This window comes from Rhinoraja longicauda, chromosome 15 (assembly GCF_053455715.1).
Source record: "Rhinoraja longicauda isolate Sanriku21f chromosome 15, sRhiLon1.1, whole genome shotgun sequence".
NCBI classification, from domain to species: domain Eukaryota; kingdom Metazoa; phylum Chordata; class Chondrichthyes; order Rajiformes; family Arhynchobatidae; genus Rhinoraja; species Rhinoraja longicauda.
In genome coordinates this window covers 30,087,601-30,107,368 of record NC_135967.1, presented here as the reverse complement: position 1 = coordinate 30,107,368, position 19,768 = coordinate 30,087,601, and the positions used below count along the sequence as shown (strand labels likewise).

At 40.2% G+C, this 19,768-nt stretch overlaps 1 protein-coding gene across 1 annotated transcript; it reads right to left on the bottom strand.

Annotated features, from left to right (window-relative positions):
- Nucleotides 1-4,017: 4,017 nt before the first annotated feature.
- Nucleotides 4,018-19,095, bottom strand: LOC144600608 (tetraspanin-7-like). The gene is made up of 8 exons (XM_078412393.1): nucleotides 18,958-19,095; nucleotides 11,035-11,223; nucleotides 9,216-9,290; nucleotides 8,405-8,491; nucleotides 6,908-7,063; nucleotides 6,263-6,346; nucleotides 5,566-5,647; nucleotides 4,018-5,131 (listed from the first exon to the last, which is right to left on the bottom strand). Exons 1-7 carry the CDS (start codon nucleotides 19,045-19,047, stop codon nucleotides 5,579-5,581), a joined length of 750 nt encoding a protein of 249 aa, XP_078268519.1. The 5' UTR covers nucleotides 19,048-19,095; the 3' UTR covers nucleotides 4,018-5,131; nucleotides 5,566-5,578.
- Nucleotides 19,096-19,768: the final 673 nt, after the last annotated feature.

Below are 19,768 nucleotides of genomic sequence, written 5' to 3'. Positions count from 1 at the left end.
CTTTGGTCGCTTCCATTCCCCTCTCCCCCCCACCTCACAATCAATCTGGACCAGAGTCCTGAGCCAAGATGTCACCTATCCATTTTCTCCAGAGATGCTGCCTGACCCATTGAGTTATTCCAGCATTTTTGTATCTTTGTCTTTATCTTTATTTTTTATCCGAAAACCTGTTAAACCAGCACTTCACTGCTATGCGAGATGCACATCAGCAATTCACCACAATATCTTTGACATAACCGTAACAATTGAACATGTTCATCAGAATAACATAACACCAAGTCAAAAACCACCTTAGCTTGCATGTTTAGATTTAAATTTATTATCGTCACATGTACTGTGAAAAGCTTTGTTTTGCATGCTATGCAATCTGATCAGATAATATGTATAAATATAATCAAGTCAATCTCAAATACAGTAGGTAGAGTGTAGAATATCCCTCTCAGCATTGTAGCACATCAGTTCTATCAACAAAGTCCATAATGGAGCGAGGTGAACCAGACTGTATCATAGCTTAGAACAGGACTAATCAGAAGCCTGACAAGTGTGGAAGAGGCTGTTTCTGAGTCTGATGGTGCACATATTTGAGCTTCTGTGCTTTCTGCCTGACAGGAGCAGTGAGAAGGAATGACTGGGGAGAAGTAAGTTTTTGATTATCTTTACAAGGCATCTTGAAGATAGACAATGGTGAGGAGGCTGGTCTATGTGATGGACACGTATTACTATTCTTCACAGGTTAGAAGCTGCTACGAAAGCAGCCTAAGTAAAATTTCCATGATTTAATGCAATTGAATGTTATGGGTAGGTGGTTATTTCTTTGAGGTCATAAGCTGGCACTAATGGACCAAATTTTATTAGCTTATGCCTAAAGTTGCTTAGGTTTAGCTGCTTCATCTGGCGAGTTGTGGTAGATGGAATTGAACATTGTGCAACGAGTGATAAACTCTCCACTTTGACCGCAATAAAAAGTACTTGAAGCAACTGCTGAGCAGTGTTTGGACCAAAGCTGTGACACAGTCTGCAGCCAACTGATTTAGGCAAAACCAAACTGGGCACTAGTAAGCAGGTTATTTGTAAGTAAGTTTGACATTCCTGCAACATCTTCCAACACTGCTGCTGATTAGATGGTAATTAATGAAATTGGATTTGTCCTGTTTTTTGTCCAAAGCAATTTTACCACACATCAGTCCGATGCCAGTGTTGCAACTGTACCTTAACAACTTAATTGAGAATAAATCTGTCTGTATAGAATAATGACAAGTCTTATTGCCTTTACCGAGTCAAGTGCTTTCAGATTCTTGATACTTGCAAACTGGCAACTATAGAATATCAAAGAAAGTTAAGCTACTTGGTTATTGGAGAAGTTTCTAGATACTGTAGCTTTGCTTTTATCAAGCTAAATAAGAACTCAAATTCAACAATAGCAAGGGCATGTTTAAGGATTTTGGGTGGAGCTAAAATCAAAATTGTAAGTAGTTCAAACAGGTAGTTTTGATATAATGTAATAAAAAGGAACTCCAGATGTTTATACCAAAGATAGACACAAAATGCTGGAGTAACTCAGTGGGTCAGTTAGCATCTCTAGAGAAAATGGGTTGGGAGCCTTCTTCAGACTGATTGTAGTAAAGACACAGCTATCTGGACTACACTTCTTCCCACCCGGTCCCCTGCAAAAAGTCTATCCCCTACTCCCAATTCCTCCGTCTACGCCGCATCTGCGCCCGGGATGAGGTGTTTCAGACTAGGGCTTCCGAGATGTCCTCGTTTTTCAGAAAACGGGGCTTCCCCTCCTCCATTATAGATGAGGCTCTCACTAGGGTCTCTTCTACATCCCGCAGCTCCGCTCTTGCTCCCCCACCTCCCACTCGCAACAAGGACAGGATCCCCCTCGTTCTCACCTTCCACCCCACCAGCCAGCGGATCCAACATATCATCCACCAACATTTCCGTCACCTACAACAGGACCCCACCACTGGCCATATCTTCCCATCCCCTCCCCTCTCTGCGTTCCGCAGAGACCGTTCCCTCCGCAACTCCCTGGTCCACTCGTCCCTTCCTACCCAAACCACCCTAACCCCGGGCACTTTCCCTTGCAACCGCACGAGATGCAACACCTGTCCCTTTACCTCCCCCCTCAACTCCATCAAAGGACCCAAACAGTCTTTCCAGGTGAGACAGAGGTTCACCTGCACCTCCTCCAACCTCATCTATTGCATCCGCTGCTCTAGATGTCAACTTATTTATATCGGCGAAACCAAGCGCAGGCTCGGCAATCGCTTCGCTGAACATCTGCGCTCGGTCCGCATTAACGCAACTGATCTCCCGGTGGCCCAGCACTTTAACTCCCCCTCCCATTCCCAGTCTGACCTCTCTGTCATGGGCCTCCTCCAGTGCCATAGTGAGGCCCGCCGGAAATTGGAGGAGCAGCACCTCATATTTCGCCTGGGCAGTTTGTGGCCCGGTGGTATGAACGTCGACTTCTCCAACTTCAGATAGCTCCTCTGTCCCTCCCTTCCCCTCCTCCTTCCCAGATCTCTCTCTATCTTCCTGTCTCCACCTATATCCTTCCTTTGTCCCACCCCCGACATCAGTCTGAAGAAGGGTCTCGACCCGAAACGTCACCCATTCCTTCTCTCCCGAGATGCTGTCTGACCTGCTGAGTTACTCCAGCATTTTGTGAATAAATCGATTTGTACCAGCATCTGCAGTTATTTTCTTATACTACTGGAATGGGGAGTTAGTGGTTAGCAACTAGGTGAGCCAGTAGCCTTGGTGGACTAAGCGTAAGTGTTCAGTGAAACAGTCACCGAGTCGAAGCTTGGTCTCACCAACATACAGGAGTCCACTTTGGAAACACCGGATGCAATAGAGGAAATGCACATGAACACCTCACACCTGTAAGGACTGCTGGATGGATGGAAAGTGAGGGAGGAGGTATAATAATATAGGTATTACATTTGGATTTGAAGGATTACTGGTAAAGATGCCTTGTTCCTGCAAATTCTTCATTACAATATTTTACAGATACCATTGAAAGTACACAGACTAAGTTACCACTCTATATTTAATCACATTTGGAAAATAGAGGTCTACCTATTGTAATGTAAATAAACAAATGGCAAAGGTCACTGCTAATTTTTTTTTCCAGATGTTGATTAGTGGCAAAACCTAATGTGTCTTTTACCCTTCTCCATTAACTTTGTGATTGACACATTTTGATAATGGTTTAAGTTCTCCAATTGACTTTTTGTGGTTTAATGGAAGCCTGATCAGTAACAAATCCAAAACAATGCGAAGATTCCAGTTATCAAAGGCCACAGAACCATAAGATGGTAGGCCAGCACGCCAAATTCAATGCAAAACCCAATGAAAGTGTAAGCGTCACAGTCAACTCATGCTTCAATTGCCAATGCTCACGATAGGGAGCAGTTTTATACTTCTCCATCTTTTGTAAATTCTAAGATTTTATTTGCACCTTTCCCATCCATAAATATAAATTATTTCTTGATCTTTGAATAGATTGGACCAATTCCATCCTCCAACCCTTTTTGTGCCGTATAAATCACATTGTCAAATTTAATCCTCAAAGTTAGTCAAAAGATATATTTTGTTGGTTCTATCATTCAAGTGTCCCAGATAGCATGTAGCGTCACTGGTTATTGGTTTGTAGTGAGCAATTTACCTGGGTATCAATTTATACTTCCATATATGCACCAGCATCTATTTTTAAATCTATTTTTACAATTGTGTGCTCAATTTCCATATATTGAATGCCAACATGAATCTGGGTAGTTAGTGCCCAGAACGAGTCAGCACATATCAGCTACACAATAATGCAGTCAAAATATGCAAAGTCCATCCTATTCCCTGTGTAGCTCACTGGATTGCATACAAACTCAAAGCAAAACCTGTTTTACCACTAAATGCTGGAGTCCCAAGCTCAAAAATAACAAACATACAATAGCTATAAGGGAATGTGGTACACAAATACAAAACACAATCATGGTGTGGGATACAAAAATGATCACAAAACAATACTTAGCTCCTACAATTAGTTTATTTTTAAATCAGATGGCTTACATACACTGAAGACACTGAAAAGTATTACATTTTCGATTATACTGAAGCTCTTCTCTGTATACACAGCAAAGTCCAGTGCTTAAGATGAGAAAGAATTAGTGAACAAAGTAGGAAATCTTTAGTAAACTGATAAGATGCATGAATCGGGAAGAGGTGGACAGGAACATTTTGTAGCACTTTACCTTTAAAATCATACTCTAGGAACACATGCTGACTTTCAAGTCTTTTAACTAAAGTTGATGCAAATTTGCTCCCATTTCCACCGAGGAAATGACAAGGCAGCTAAAGCATTCCGATTTATTTGTGATCAGCCCAGACAATTCTCAAAGTGCATTTCAGAATGTTAAAAAACCTTATCAATGGAATAAGGTGTAATCAAGAACAAACAGATAGTATTTTACCACTTGTATTTTCTTTTGTGGGTGATTAATAAAAACTCCTGTGAATTAGATACCTTTGCCAGATTCCAATTTGTAGGACAGTCCTAATTAAGCAGTTAAATATGCATGCCATTAGTTTCTGCATGTGACTGGGGTGGGGAGGGAAGTGAACAAAACAGGAAGAATCAGAAATAATTATTCACAATTTCAGAACAAAATATTTGCTTCACCTTTCAAAGGCCATAGTCTCTGTAGAACAGCTGCTATCCAGTAATGTAGAAAAATACTATATTTAGTGTTCATTCATTCCAAAAGGATGAACTTCAATTTTGTAAAAATATGTAAAAACTTCAGTCTGCGTGACAAAAGATTTTGTTTTTGATAAGACAATAATACATTAATCAAAATCCAAGAAAATTTCCAATGCACAGAAAGCTCAAGGTGGTAAGTGACAATTAAAACTATGAGGCTTTTCTGCTTGAACAGATTCCTACATTTCTTACTAACCAGTACAACCTCATATACATCTAAACTTTAAGAGAGATATATATAAAGTTTAAACACTATTACTGTGGCACGTTACACCATAAGCATGCAAAACCTTGTACACAATCAGTTTTGCATGGAGAGAACATGTCTGCTGGCTTGGTTCCTTTAACTGTGGAGGTTTTGGTCTATTAAATAAACAGAAAAAATAAAGAAATCAGTAAACCAGTAGTCTACCAAAAACGTAGTAACCATAATTAAAGCACTTCAAGAGATCAGGCTATACTTCAAGCTATTCATTGCTTATTGATTTGATAACCAAAAGGGAATGTTTGTTTTTTAAAGTCCCATGAACATGGAGCCAAATTTGACATGTGAGAAATAGTCAAATTTTCCCAACAGCACTGTCCATATTTTGTTCCAAATGATCACAGAAACAAGTCTGAAATTTTAATCGCTCTAATTTCTAAAGGTTTGGACTTTCAAGAAGCTGGGCAGAGATTGCAAATACATTAATAGTATGACCGTTTCATTAAATGCATCAGCAGATTACCACGGTGCAGTTTAGGTTTTGTTTTTAGGGGAAAAACTCAGCTGGAATTGTAAAGTTACTTTACATTACCTGGTTAAATCCATTAAACCATTTCATATTGGTTGTTTGTGATGTATCTGGATAGACAACAAGCCAGCATGATTCCAATCAACTGTAAAGAGTAAGAAGAACAAAGTAAAAAATGTTTACATGGAAGGAAAGCCATTTGTAAACAATGTAGACTAACCGCCACAGCACCATACTGGCTCTATCAATTCAGTCCATGACTTTCATCCTAGGCCCCTTAATGTGTGGCACAATGACCACTAATTATCTTGTGGTGCAACTCTTCAGCACACATGATCAGTGTGAGCAAGTATAACAATTCAATCATCTATCTTTCCAGGTTGTTGCAACGGTATTGAAGGGAGCTCATTTTAACTAATGTCACTTTGCATTACTTGCATATCCTTTCCCTTCGGTGGATTCACAACCAATTTTTACCTACCCATAAAAATAAATTTCCATTACAGGTGTGCAAAACTCTGACAGGCCTCTCATTTATATTAGAGAAATCAACATCTCTAAATGGAGAGATTTTGATTTAGTCAGGGGTCTCAAACAGGAATTGGGACAAATACTTAAGCCATTCAATGGACATGCATTGATGAAATTGCTCTGATCAAACTCCTTTGTCAAATTTAACTTCTGAAGCCACGAAACATTAAAAGCACGTTGAAACCAAGTCCATGACATTGAAATAGCTTTAAAGTAAAGAAAAACGTACCTGGAAAAAACCAATTCCAAAAGCAATTCCAGCGATTATTCCAACATTAGTTTCCATGAGGTTAACAAACAATTGAATGCATCCCTGGCAGGAATTAAAAAAACATTGTAGTAAAGGGTGGCAAATCAGTTAGTGGCCCAGCAAAAGCTATTTTTAAAAGAAAACCAATTCATAAATAGTAAAATACCAGCTTCAAGCACGTAAATATTACATCCTATTTTATTATCATATTTCAAAGGAATGAGCAAGATAAGTGCTTCCAATTCTTTACTAGTGATAAAATAATAAGTGTCTAATAAAACAAATCTTACACACCCATGTGAATTACCACATGCGAAAGGAGAATTTAAACAGTTTATGGCAGTGGGTGTTCAGACAGAGAAGGATAGAAAAGATATAATTAAATGCTGTCAAAACTAGACAGAAAATACAAGTTAACCAAACCATTTCTAAATAAAACCCGACCACAGGTTTCCATTTTGAGCACCTGCTCACCAAAAATTAATCAGATTATAGCACGAGCATATTTATCTCAAAACATTGAAGAGATACCATAAGAGGACTGAATTACATTTCAAACTGAAAAGCAGGTTCTTCAAATAAAAAAAGTTGCATTAACTTAGAAAATGGAGCATATAGTCACACATTTTGAAAGACTTTGTCCTTGGCAACTGTCATGTTTTTCAGATCTTCAGCTTTACAGTCACTGACATTTTTACAGCAGCTGACTGGAATTCCATTTCTTCTGAAGTACACAGTGTCATTCCAACTAGTGTAGTTTTGAACACCACAACAATGCAACTGGAAAACAAATAGTCCATGTGTTAAACCATGGGCACTCGCATGGCCCCTAGCTCTGCCCGCCTTTTTATCGGGTACGTCGAACAGCCCTTATTTTAGGCATACACTGGCCCTATCCCCCCAATCTTTTCTCCGCTATATCGCATACGAACTGTACTTGTGCAGATATCAAGGACTTTATTAACTTCAACACTAATTTCCACCCTGCCCTCAAATTCATGTGGACTATCTCAGACTCATCTCTCCGCTTTCTTGATCTCTCCATCACAGGAAGACAGAATATCGACGGACATCTATTACGAACCTACCGACTCCCAGTTATCTGCATTACATTTCTTCCCACCCTGCCTCTTGCAAAGATGTTCTTCCCGACTCAATTCCTCAGTCTCTGCTCTCAAGGTGTTCCATACTAGGACATCTTAGATGTTCGCATCATCAAGGGTACATGGGTTCCATCCTTCTGGCATAGATGGGGCCCTCACATGTGTCTCTTGTAGTTCTGCTCTTTCTCTCCATCCCCCAGATGCAACAAGGAAAGAGTTCCCCTGGTCCTCACCTTTCACCCCACCAGCCTTCAAATCAAACATATTATCCGTCAACATTTCTGTCACCTCCTACAGGATCACACCACTAATCACATCGTCCCATCTCCACCCCTTTCCGCCTTCCGCAGGGACCGCTCCTTCCACAACTCCTTGGTTCACTCATCCCATCAGATCAAGGATATTTAAAAGAAATGTCCCAGGAACGGCAGATTAGTAGGTGAATGAAATCTAAAAAAGGACGCAGTGGTAGAGTTGCTGCCTTACAGCGCTTGCAGTGCCGGAGACACTGGTTTGATCCCGATTACGGGTGCTGTCTGTATGGAGTTTGTACGTTCTCCCCGTGACCAGCGTGGGTTTTCTCCGAGATCTTCGGTTTCCTCCCACACGCCAAAAATGTACAGGTATGTAGGTTAATTGGTTTGATGTATAAAGTTGTCCCCCGTGTGTGTAGGTTGGTGTTAATGTGTGGGGATCGCTGATTGGAGCAGACTCGGTGGGCCGAATGGTCTGGTTCCGCGTTGCATCTCTAAACTAAAAACTAAAAGGCACATTGCAAATCTGTAACCATATAGGGCTAGGATGGAATAATAATATTGTGCTGGGTACAAATTCAATAGTTATCTTGGATTCAAAGATGGAAACTTGATAAATATTTGTAGAAAAAGTCTAGGCATGCAAGAAAGAGAGATAATTAACTTATAGTTCATTTGACTAGCACTGATTCAAGATGGACACCAAGCCTCCTTTGTGTCAAAGTGAACTGATTATATATGAACTCAAAGTGAATGTTACTTACATTTTGCTGGATGTAATCCACTGTGGACTCTGTTGTATTGTATTTCTGCACAGCATCTTGAAAGGTATCCTTAAAAATGGTTTTAATCTAAAATACAAATGCATGAACAACTAAATTGCAAATAAAAGCTTTGCTAACATTTAACACACAAGAACTTGGGAAAGTTCAACACACAATACAGTTTCCTTATTTAAAAAGGCAAGGAATTAAGAACTGCAGTTGCATTTACAATAATTTGCGTGACAATTTTTTGTATGGGGGTAGCCAACAGTTTGAATCTACAGCGATCAAAACTGTAGATTTTTGGTCTAACTAGCCACTCCTTTACAGATCTGTAAAAAAAATACAAATGTACCCCTTCTCCCACTACTACATTGTCAATTTTAATTGTGTTTAGCTACGATGATGGCCAGAAAGAAAACAACATCCTGGTATTTCCAAATTCAGCTGCTGAAAAGTCTCTGATCTTTTGAATTTATTTGTCCATCATCCTATACACAAACTATCACTAAAGCATTCAGGTGGTCCAGCAACATCCATGAGGAAAAAGAGCCAATGTTTTGGGTCAATGGACCTTGATTGAGAGAGCACTTCTGATGATACATTTTTGCTTTACATTCCAGTATGGAATTTTATGCTGCACTGTTACTTTTCGGGTAAATCCTTTTAGCTCTCAGTATTATGTGCAATTCCAAAAGACACAATAGAGGATCGTCTTCTGACAACAAAACCAGTGCTCACTCAATGCATTTGAAAATGAAACAGTCAAACGTAGGATATATTATTTGATAAAGTGCAAAGATGTCCTTACCTCATGCCGAAAGACAAATCCAGAAATTCCAGCTACTAGTTGTGCCAAGAACAGCAGCGACAGGATCATTGCATACTAGGAAATGGAAAAAAGGAGCACATTTCACTTTACAGGAAGACATGTCATTTAGAAAGTTTTTTTTTAAAGGCCTGTAAGGTGGTCTGTCCAGGAACTTGGCACGAGCATTAAAAGATAAAGTTAAAGAACATGCATCTCAAAAACTGAATGGAATAATTTCAGAATTTAAAAAGATGTTTGGGAAATAAATAAAAATAAAGGGTAAATTGGAAAAAATTGGAAAGTGGAGAAAATAAGATGGGCTTTAGAATCTCTGGTAGTTGCATGGAAGTGGTACAAGGGGAGTGGGTATAGCTGGAGGGGAAATTTACGGATATATTCCCTTCAGATTGCCAAAGGGAACGTATCAGGCAATTAAATCTCATTGAAACTGATTAAATGACAGGATGACTGCTGAATGCGGAGAATCAAGGTCAAACAGAACACTGTCCTCGTTCTGGCTGGAAATGCAAGAATGCAGAGAAGAGTATCCAATATTTCACTAAAAACGGAAAAGCATGAAATGGTTGAGAGCTTCAAATTCCTTGGTGCTAATATAACCATTGATACGTCGTTGACCAATCACATTGATGCTCCAGCCAAGGCTGCACACCAACGTTTCTTCCTGAAGAGACTAAGAAAATTCGGCTTGACTCCAGTGATTGACACTTCTACAGATGCACCACAGAAAGCATACTGTTGGGTTGCATCACCGCTTGGTTTGTTAAGAGCTCTGCAAAAGACCATAAGAAATTGCAGAGTTGCAGATGCTGCCCAGTCCATCACACAGACCAGACTTCCTGCCCCCCCCACCGACTACATCTACACTTCACGTTGCCTTGGAGAAGCAGCCAACATAATCAAAAACTTCTCCCACCCCAGTCATTCTTCCTTCTCCCCTCCAGCAGAAGCTGGATTTCTCGACCACAGAAATCTATGGCAACAGAAGGCAATACTGTCAAGGCAGGATTTTTTTTGAAGAATGGGACATCTTGAAAATTACTGGGAACAAACAGGAAGTGGTATCAAGGCAACACCAGTTTAGTCATGATGGTTGAACAGGTTTAAGTAGCCACTCCTTTTTCTTATATTCTTTATTACAAAAAGATTGCACCTTATTGCAATTATACAGAAGTAGCCAGAAACCAATCTTGTAGTAGTACATGGACCTTTGATTTCTATTCAAGAATGCACTTGCTTTAGACAAAAGATTAAATTATTTCTGGATTCACAATAATGGGAGAAGATGGTTTTGGTCTCGGAAGGTAGTATGAGCTCCATAGTTCAAGAGGGTTGCTTTTCTGCTATAACATCCAAAGAACTTGTACAAGGAGAGATAAACTCGACTCAAAAGGTTTAGAATGAGATATAATCTTGTTAAAACAGGAGAAGGCTGTGACTTGCAGGACACTCAAACTACAAGTCAAAGTCTCAGAATAAAAGGGGTCAATCTTTTAGGATCAAGATGGAGAAATTTTCCATTAGAAACTGTGGATCTTTATCGCACAGTCTTTACCTGTTCGGTTATTTCTGTTGAAGACAAATGGATGGATGTCATGGAATACGATAAATAAGCTATGATCTTTAATTGAACAGTAAAGGAGACATGAAGGTATACATAGCCAATTCTTGCAACCATAATTATGTTTATGTTTTACATAATCATGTTTTACATAACCTTTTACTTGAAAACATACATAATTATACTACACCCAAAGATAATTAGGCTTGATATACATTAATAGATATAAAAGCGACTTACTAATTTTAACATCCAAGTGCTACCTCGACATGTTGCAAAACATCCAAAGAAACCAAATATGATGATGGCTGCACCAGTTCCAATGAGCACGTAGGGAACATTTGTACTTTTTTCAGCTACTGAAGGCAGATAGTGTTCCAAGTTCACTTTGCCCCATATACCCACTGCCAAAAGCACAGTACCTGCAAACTGCAAAAAGAGATAAAAGGTGGGATTAAATACATATTGGTCAGAAATGTACTCAAGTTTGTTGCAAAACTTCTGTTGAACTAAACATTTTAAAATATTTCTTAGAATCACTAATATAGTTTTAAGTCAAATTACACTGTCCGTGGAAATTATCAACTTACTGGTCACTCTTATAATTACATTTCACAAATTGTATATGTAAACACATCTTTAATCTGTGCACCACACCCAAGAATAAAGTTGCAAAAAGTTAGCTGTTCTACCTTTTAATATTGACTACATTGTCGGGGATCATCACTGGAGCATAGAAAAATACTTCCAATTCTGTAGATTCCCAAACAACAATTTCATCTTTCCATAACTAAAAAGACAAATCAGTTTTCAGCTATACAATCAGACAATAGTGAATGGCTTGGATAGAGCAGATGTGGAGAGGATGTTTCCACTGGTGGGGGAGTCGAGGACCAGAGATCATAGCCTCAGAGTAGAAGGGCGTACATTTAGAAAGATGAGGAGGAATTTCTTTAGTCAGAGGGTGGTGGATCTGTGGAATTCATTGCCACAGAAGGCTGTGGAGGCCAAGTCAATGGATATTTTTATGGCAGAGATAGATAGTTTTGTGATTAATACGGGTGTCAGGTGTTATGGGGAGAAGGCAGGAGAATGGGGTTGAGAGGGAGATAGATCAGCAGTGATTGAATGGCAGAGTAGACTTGATGGTCCGAATGGTCTAATTCTGCTCCTATCACTTATGAACAATCTAAAGTAGTCAATAGTGAAGGAAAGTATTATATCGTACGGGTATTTAACATTTCTACCATACCACTGAATATAATACCTTTGCAAGAAGTATTCAGGAGAGTGGGAAAATAGTCATGCCTGTCAAACTTGAATTTATGGATCCAGAGTTAGAGATTGATGTGGTTTCAAGTTTTTTTCCCCACCATTGGAGAACTAGGACAACATGCACCAGGGTTACTACATGCTTTAATGATCATACAGAAAGTTTGCAAATGAAATAGGGTCCGACCCATCTTACAATTTAAAGTAGAGTTTATAAATTACAACTTGGAAAATAGACAAAGCATTTTTCACGGAGAAATATGATGGACAGTTGAGGCAGTAGTGGAAATTAGATATTTAACTGAATCAATTAACCTAGTCAGCCCACCTGACACCTAATTAAATCAACAGACCTAATCCTAATCAGCACCAGTCTGATTGCATACAGTGCAGCAAATAGCCAAAACATCACAAATAATTTCAATATTGACCTTTATTTTATTTTTGGAGTTAAAATTGCACCCTTAAAGGCAATTTAGGCACCTGTTGAAATTGGAACTCTTCCCAATTTTCCTGGAACCACAACATTTAAAAAATGGAGCCATCTGACCATTTAAAATCAATACAACCAGGTACACAGTAGAAATTTGCTGCTTCTGCACAAGCATACCTGTCACAATTGTATCTCAGATTCTAATTTGTAACCTTTCAATGAGTCATCTGCTAGTTTGCTCGAGAATTTCTACAGGCAGGAACACTTAAATACTGGTCTTTGTCGCTGTCTCAGAGATGGTCCATTCAGTTTCCAATTGATAAGAAACCAGTAGAATTTTCATTTAACCCACACCTTCTAGACATTACTCCGATTCCACTTAGATATCTGGTTGGACACTGGGAGCAGTCTAAATGGCTTTTAGTTTTCATCTGATGAAGATTTTACTGGAAATAAAATGAGTAACTATTAAGTAAAAGGAGAGGAACAAATTGGGTGAAAAATGGTAGGAAAGAAAAAACAAAACCTAAAAAATCTATTTTTGACGGACATACAACGTGATAAGAATCGCTTAAAAAGTTACAGTCAGAGGCACTTAACTGTTAAGGCATAGACACATGCATACAGAACAGGTTTATACGAAACCCAGTGTTCAAGTAATACTAGAATAGTGAATTATTCAGGAAAGCAACCAAAGTTCCTTCAATTTAAACAGTTATAAATTTTAACAGGAATTAAAAATAAATGTATACTTAAAAAGATAATTTACCCAAATATTATTTAGGCTAGATGCGAAATGGGATAAATAAGAGATATTTAATCAATGTTTTGTTGCAACGTGGATAGCTCAACTCAAAGGGGAGCAAAAGGAGGATTGGAATTAAAAATCAAACTTAAAATACAAAGCCGCACGTCTTTCGGATGTGGCAGGAAACCCGAATGATGCAGCAGCTCTACCAGCTGCACCATTATGCCATCCTAAATACAATTATTTTGACTTTCATTGGCTTTCTTTTGATGCAATGCTTTTGGCTTTGAAAATGGCAAAAAGAAGAAGAATGTTTTGTTGGTACAATTAGAAATATTGGGATGGAGACATTTGTTGGGCAAGGGGATATCAAGAGATATGGAGACAAGTATCATACTGAGTTTAGATAACTATTGAGTGCCAGAGATATTGAGGAAAAAAGGCTGAGTTAAGTAGCCTGAATACTGGACAATAATATTGGATAAAGATTTTATGAACCAAAAAAACAATAGATTAGCTTAATTCGTGTTAAAAAAAGATTGGCAATGGGACCAGAAGGACACAGTAGGATTATGTCATAGACAAGAGATGGAAAAATTCAAAAACAGAGGATAACAGGCTTTGGTGATATTTTCCCTAAAATGCAAAAGAATACTGACCACAATCTTTTCAAAAATCTTTGTACTGACAACAGGCTGGCTGCCAATTTTACAGATTTGTTGTTCAATAAAAAGGTCAAATAACCAGTCAAATACCAAATTGTAGTCAAAACTTAACAGTAATAATAACCAAATGCACTTCTGCGTATTAGACAATTTTTGTCTTCCGTAATCTATCATTTCACGAGAGCCCCAAAAAATCCCTTTTGTACTTTTTGGTATTAACCAATTCACATATGGTTATTGCATTGGTCAAGGCTACCCTTTGCAGATCAATTGGTCTGCTCAAGCCAATTTTGTCAACTGATTTCTAGTGGTCTCATTTCAAACAACAAAAGCACTTTTCACTGTACCACTAAACTAACCTCAGTTTCCAACTTCCTCGCATAGAATCCATGCAACACTGAACACTATAATAAAGATTTATTTGCATCCTTCTCTGTTCTAGGAAGGACTCCTGCTTCACCATTGTCTCCCTTTTAAATTGTTAATCACCAGTTATGGCCCCCAAGACATGATAATAAATGCATCGTGCCCAGGTTGAAGACAAGAATGCACCAAGGCTAAAAAGCCAAATGCAAGGCAAATGTATTTCAACAAATAGATTTAATCTCTTCCCCTATTCCCAAAACCAATTAGCCTTATAGTTTAATATTCAACTTGTCCTGTTATCTTCTAAAGTGTATACAACAGCAAGGACCCACACATCACCATGCATGATCATAAATGCCCTTTTAAATGCTTCTGAAACTACCTAGCTGACTTACAATGTTACAATGACATTTTAAATCTATATACTAAAACTCTCATTTGTTTGTTTGTTTGTTCCTGGACTACAGCTAAAACGGTACACGACAGCGCGACATTTTTAGGCCCACCTTACTCACCGTCTTCCCTTTGGTGCTAATGGAAGAAGTTTCATTGAAATCAGTGTTATATTTTTTAAGTTATTCAATTTTTAAGTTTAAATTGGACACTTGGTTCGGAAAAAGAGGGAGATATACAATAAATATAAGCGGCAGGGAGTAAATAAGGTTCTTGAGGAATATAAAGAATGTAAAAGGAATCTTAAGAAGGAAATTAGAAAAGCAAAAAAAAGATATGAGGCTGCTTTGGCAAGTAATGTAAAAGTAAACCCCAAGGGGTTCTACAGATATGTCAATAGCAAAAGGATAGTGAGGGATAAAATTGGTCCATTAGAGAGTCAGAGTGGACAGCTATGTGCTGAGCCGGAAGAAATGGGGGAGATATTAAACAATTTCTTTTCTTCGGTATTCACCGAGGAGAAGGATATTGAATTATGTGAGGTAAGCGAAACAAGTAGAGTATCATATCATATCATATACATACAGCCGGAAACAGGCCTTTTCGGCCCTCCAAGTCCGTGCCGCCCAGTGATCCCCGCACATTAACACTATCCTACACCCACTAGGGACAATTTTTACATTTACCCAGCCAATTAACCTACATACCTGTACGTCTTTGGAGTGTGGGAGGAAACCGAAGATCTCGGAGAAAACCCACGCAGGTCACGGGGAGAACGTACAAACTCCTTACAGTGCAGCACCCGTAGTCAGGATCGAACCTGAGTCTCCGGCGCTGCATTCGCTGTAAAGCAGCAACTCTACCGCTGCGCTACCGTGCCGCCCTTAGTAGTGATGGAAATTATGAGGATTAAAGAAGAGGAGGTACGGACACTTTTGAAAAATATAAAAGTGGATAAGTCTCCAGGTCCTGATAGGATATTCCCTAGGACATTGAGGGAAGTTAGTGCAGAAATAGCAGGGGCTATGACGGAAATATTTCAAACGTCATTAGAAACGGGGATGGTGCCGGAAGACTGGCGCATTGCGCATGTTGTGCCTTTGTTTAAAAAAGGTTCTAAAAGTAAACCTAGCAATTATAAACCTATTAGTTTGACGTCTGTGGTGGGAAAATTAATGGAAAAGATACTTAGGGACAATATATATAATTATTTGGACAAACAAGGCCTGATTAGAAACAGTCAACATGGATTTGTGCCTGGAAGGTCATGTTTGACTAATCTTCTTGAATTTTTTGAAGAGGTTACCAGGGAAATTGATACGGGCAAGGCTGTGGATGTTGTCTATATGGACTTCAGTAAGGCATTTGACAAGGTTCCACATGGAAGGTTGATTAAGATGGTTAAATCGTTGGGTATTAGTAGTGAGGTTGCAAGATGGATTCAACAATGGCTGAATGGGAGATACCAGAGGGTAATGGTTGACAATTGTATGTCAGGTTGGAGGCCAGTGTCTAGTGGAGTGCCCCAGGGATCTGTGTTGGGTCCACTGTTGTTTGTCATTTACATTAATGATCTGGATGATGGTGTGGCAAATTGGATTAGTAAATATGCAGATGATACTAAGATAGGTGGTGTAGTTAGTAATGAAGTAGAGTTTCAAAGTCTACAGAGACTTGGGCCTTTTGGAAGGGTGGGCTGAAAGATGGCAGATGGAGTTTAATGCTGATAAGTGTGAGGTGCTGCATTTTGGTAGGACAAATCAAAATAGGACGTACAGGGTAAATGGTAGGGAATTGAGGAATGCAGTGGAACAGAGGGATCTGGGAATAACTGTGCATTGTTCCCTGAAGGTGGAATCTCATGTGGATAGGGTGGTGAAGAAGGCATTTGGTATGCTTGCCTTTATAAATCAGAGCATCGAGTATAGAAGTTGGGATGTAATGTTAAAATTGTACAGGGCATTGGTGAGGCCGAATCTGGAGTATGGTGTGCAGTTCTGGTCGCCAAATTATAGGAAATATGTTGACAAAATGGAGAGGGTACAGAGGAGATTTACTAGAATGTTGCCTGGGTTTCAGCACTTAAGCTACAGAGAGAGGTTGAACAGGTTGGGTCTTTATTCTTTGGAGCGTAGAAGGTTGAGGGGGGACTTGATAGAGGTTTTTAAAATTTTGAGAGGGACGTTCAGAGTTGACGTGGGTAGGCTTTTCCCTTTGAGAGTGGGGAAGATTCCAACAAGGGGACATAGCTTCAGAATTGAGGGACAAAAGTTTAGGGGTAACATGAGGGGTAACTTGTTTACTCAGAGGGTGGTGGCTGTATGGAATGGGCTTCCGGTGGAAGTGGTGGAGGCTGGCTCGATTTTATTATTTAAAAGTAAATTGGATAGGTATATGGATAAAAGGGGATTAGAGGGTTATGGTCTGAGTGCAGGTAGATGAGACTAGGTCAGGGAGAGTGGTCGGCGTGGACTGGAAGGGCCGAACGGGCCTGTTTCCGTGCTGTAGTTGTTATATGGTTAAATCTATCTCCTAGGGAGGGAGGGGGGGTTGCCTCCGCAACTCTCTGGTTAACTCATCCCTTCCCAACCAATCCATCCCTTCCCCAGGTACCTTCCCCTGCAACTGCAGAGGATGCAACACCTGTTGCTATACCTCCGCCCTGGACTCTGTCCAGGGACCCAGACAGTCCTTTCAGGTTAAGCAGAGGTTCACTTGCACCTCCTCCAACCTCATCTACTGTATCTGTTGTTCAAGATGTGGACTCTTGTACATCGGCATGACCAAACACAGATTGGCGATCGTTTCGCAGAACACCTTCGCTCAGCCTGCCTGAAAATGCTAGGAAGCGAGCATGTTGCTTTGGTGCTAAGAAAGCACTGTCAAGATGGGTCAAATGGCTTCTCCTATGCTGTAACCATTCTACAATTCCAAATGTCAAATACAAATGTCATAACATAAAGCAAGAGAGTAGCTTATGATCTGAAATGTACCTCAATAAATCAGTCTAACTTCTGTAAGAACAGGGGGTCAGGTGTTAGTGTAATGACCCGTATATGAAACCTTTGCTCTATGACAAATATCCTGTTATGCAATTATTTTAGTGAATGCAGAGCAAAACATTCTGGATCATACGTTTAAACAAAACCAATGTACTCAAAACCACTCAGCACAAAAGCATTCAGATCTATTCTACATACAAATGAAAGCAAAGATTTCAACAAAGCAGTGCATTAGATTCAAATTAGAGGCCGCAAAATAAAGTCCGAGTAAAACTATTTTTTTCACGCGAAAAGGGGCAGACTACTTCGATTATGCGCCTTCACATCGTCCATTTGATGGATTCTAAAGTACAACCAAGCGTTTAAAAATTCATAGAACACTTGTAAGCAAAAAGAGCATTTGGACTGACATGTACAATAGGATATGTATGAAGTGCTCAGTTTGTATGGGGAAATACGATATCGTGAAAGTCGAAAGTCCTCTTTCTGGCCGCTGAACACTCACGATTTTGTTTGGCTACACCGTTGTACGAGGTGATTAATAAGTGGTTAATTACCTTGGGGTGGAGAAAAATTGATAAATCAGTGCCTCGTCGAGCGAGGTACTTCCTCGTCTCACCTAGTTAAAACCACCCGGTAGCGACGTACGAAACAAAAACAAAAGCAGAAATATAAGGATGCTGCTGGCATATAAAAAAAAGTCAGTGTTGGAGTAACTCAGCGTCAGCATCTCTGGAGAACAGGGATACGTGACATTTCGAGAGGAGACCCTTCTTCAAACTGATGAAAAAAAACACATTCGGAACAAAAGTTGACTGAACAATAGAAACTTCCCGAGTTAGGAATTAGAGCGGCTCTGAGCGCAGAAACCAAGGACTGAGCTAAGGATATTTAAAAAATCCAGCAGCTACGAAAGGAGCTCGGAGTAAAATTCCTTGAATATGCATTAGTTTCTCTTGGGTAGAGTCAATAGGAAATGTTTAGGGTCTATTTTTATATAATACATATACCCATAAAGCTCAAAACGCTATACAGGGCTTCTATTAATCTTTTAACCAGAAGAGTGGGTGATTAAATGGTTACAAACTCGGCAAACTTGTGGTGAGAGTTTTTTTCGGGAGTAAATCCTTGCTGGGAGAGTGAGTGGTCTCTGAGCCCGGATTGCGACCATCCCTTTGTGTGGCGACTGCTCTGCTTCGAAGCCCCGGGGAGGCTGCCCTGTAGCCCGGGCTTGCCCCCTGCTCTGGTTCCCGAAGGTGTTCCTGCTCCCGCGCCCGCACTCACCCAGAAAATAAAGCTGAAGACGATAAGGAAGGTTTTGAAGCAGGTGATGACAGGCTTGGTCTGCAGCCGCCGCGCTGAAGACGCTGCCATGTTTCGTTCGACGCTGCTCACAGTTGCTGGGGAAGGAGGGGGAGGGGCCGAGACCCTCCGTTTTACGCCCGCCCCGGAAGTGACGCAACCCACGACGCGTCCGCCCTCCTCATTGCACGGTGCCGATGTCAATCATCGCCCATTGGAACGCTGATTAGGATTTGAACGCTCGAGGCGACGGGGACCAACTGAACTGAATTTACCAGGGAGTTTCCTCGCTTACTGGCAGACGTTTATAACACCCCTGATCCTGACAATTATTTTTATGAACTTGCTTCTTACAAGCTCTTCGGATCGACGGTGATGTGTTTCCCCTCAGATTTCTATCTATGGGCTCTGAGGTGGCTGATAAGACCAACATGGTGGCCACATACTCATCCACTGCTGGGGCAGGAGGGCAGTTTGTCAGGTGCTGTGTTCCTTCCACTGCTCATCCAGGACATCTGTGTGCAGCTGATTCTCAATACCGTCGCTCCACTTTAAGGAGTCATAGAAGTCAGTGGTGGTGTTGCATTTCTTCGAGGAAGCTTTGATCACATCTGTCAATCTTCTTTCATGGTCCGCTTGGGAATCTCCCAAGACGGAGCCCACAACAGAGAAACAAGGAACTGCAGATGCTGGTTTTACAGGAAAAAAGACATGAAGTGCAGGAGTAGCTCAGCGAGTCACCAAGCATCTCTGGAGAAAACGGATGAGACGTTTCGGGTCGGAACCCTTCAGA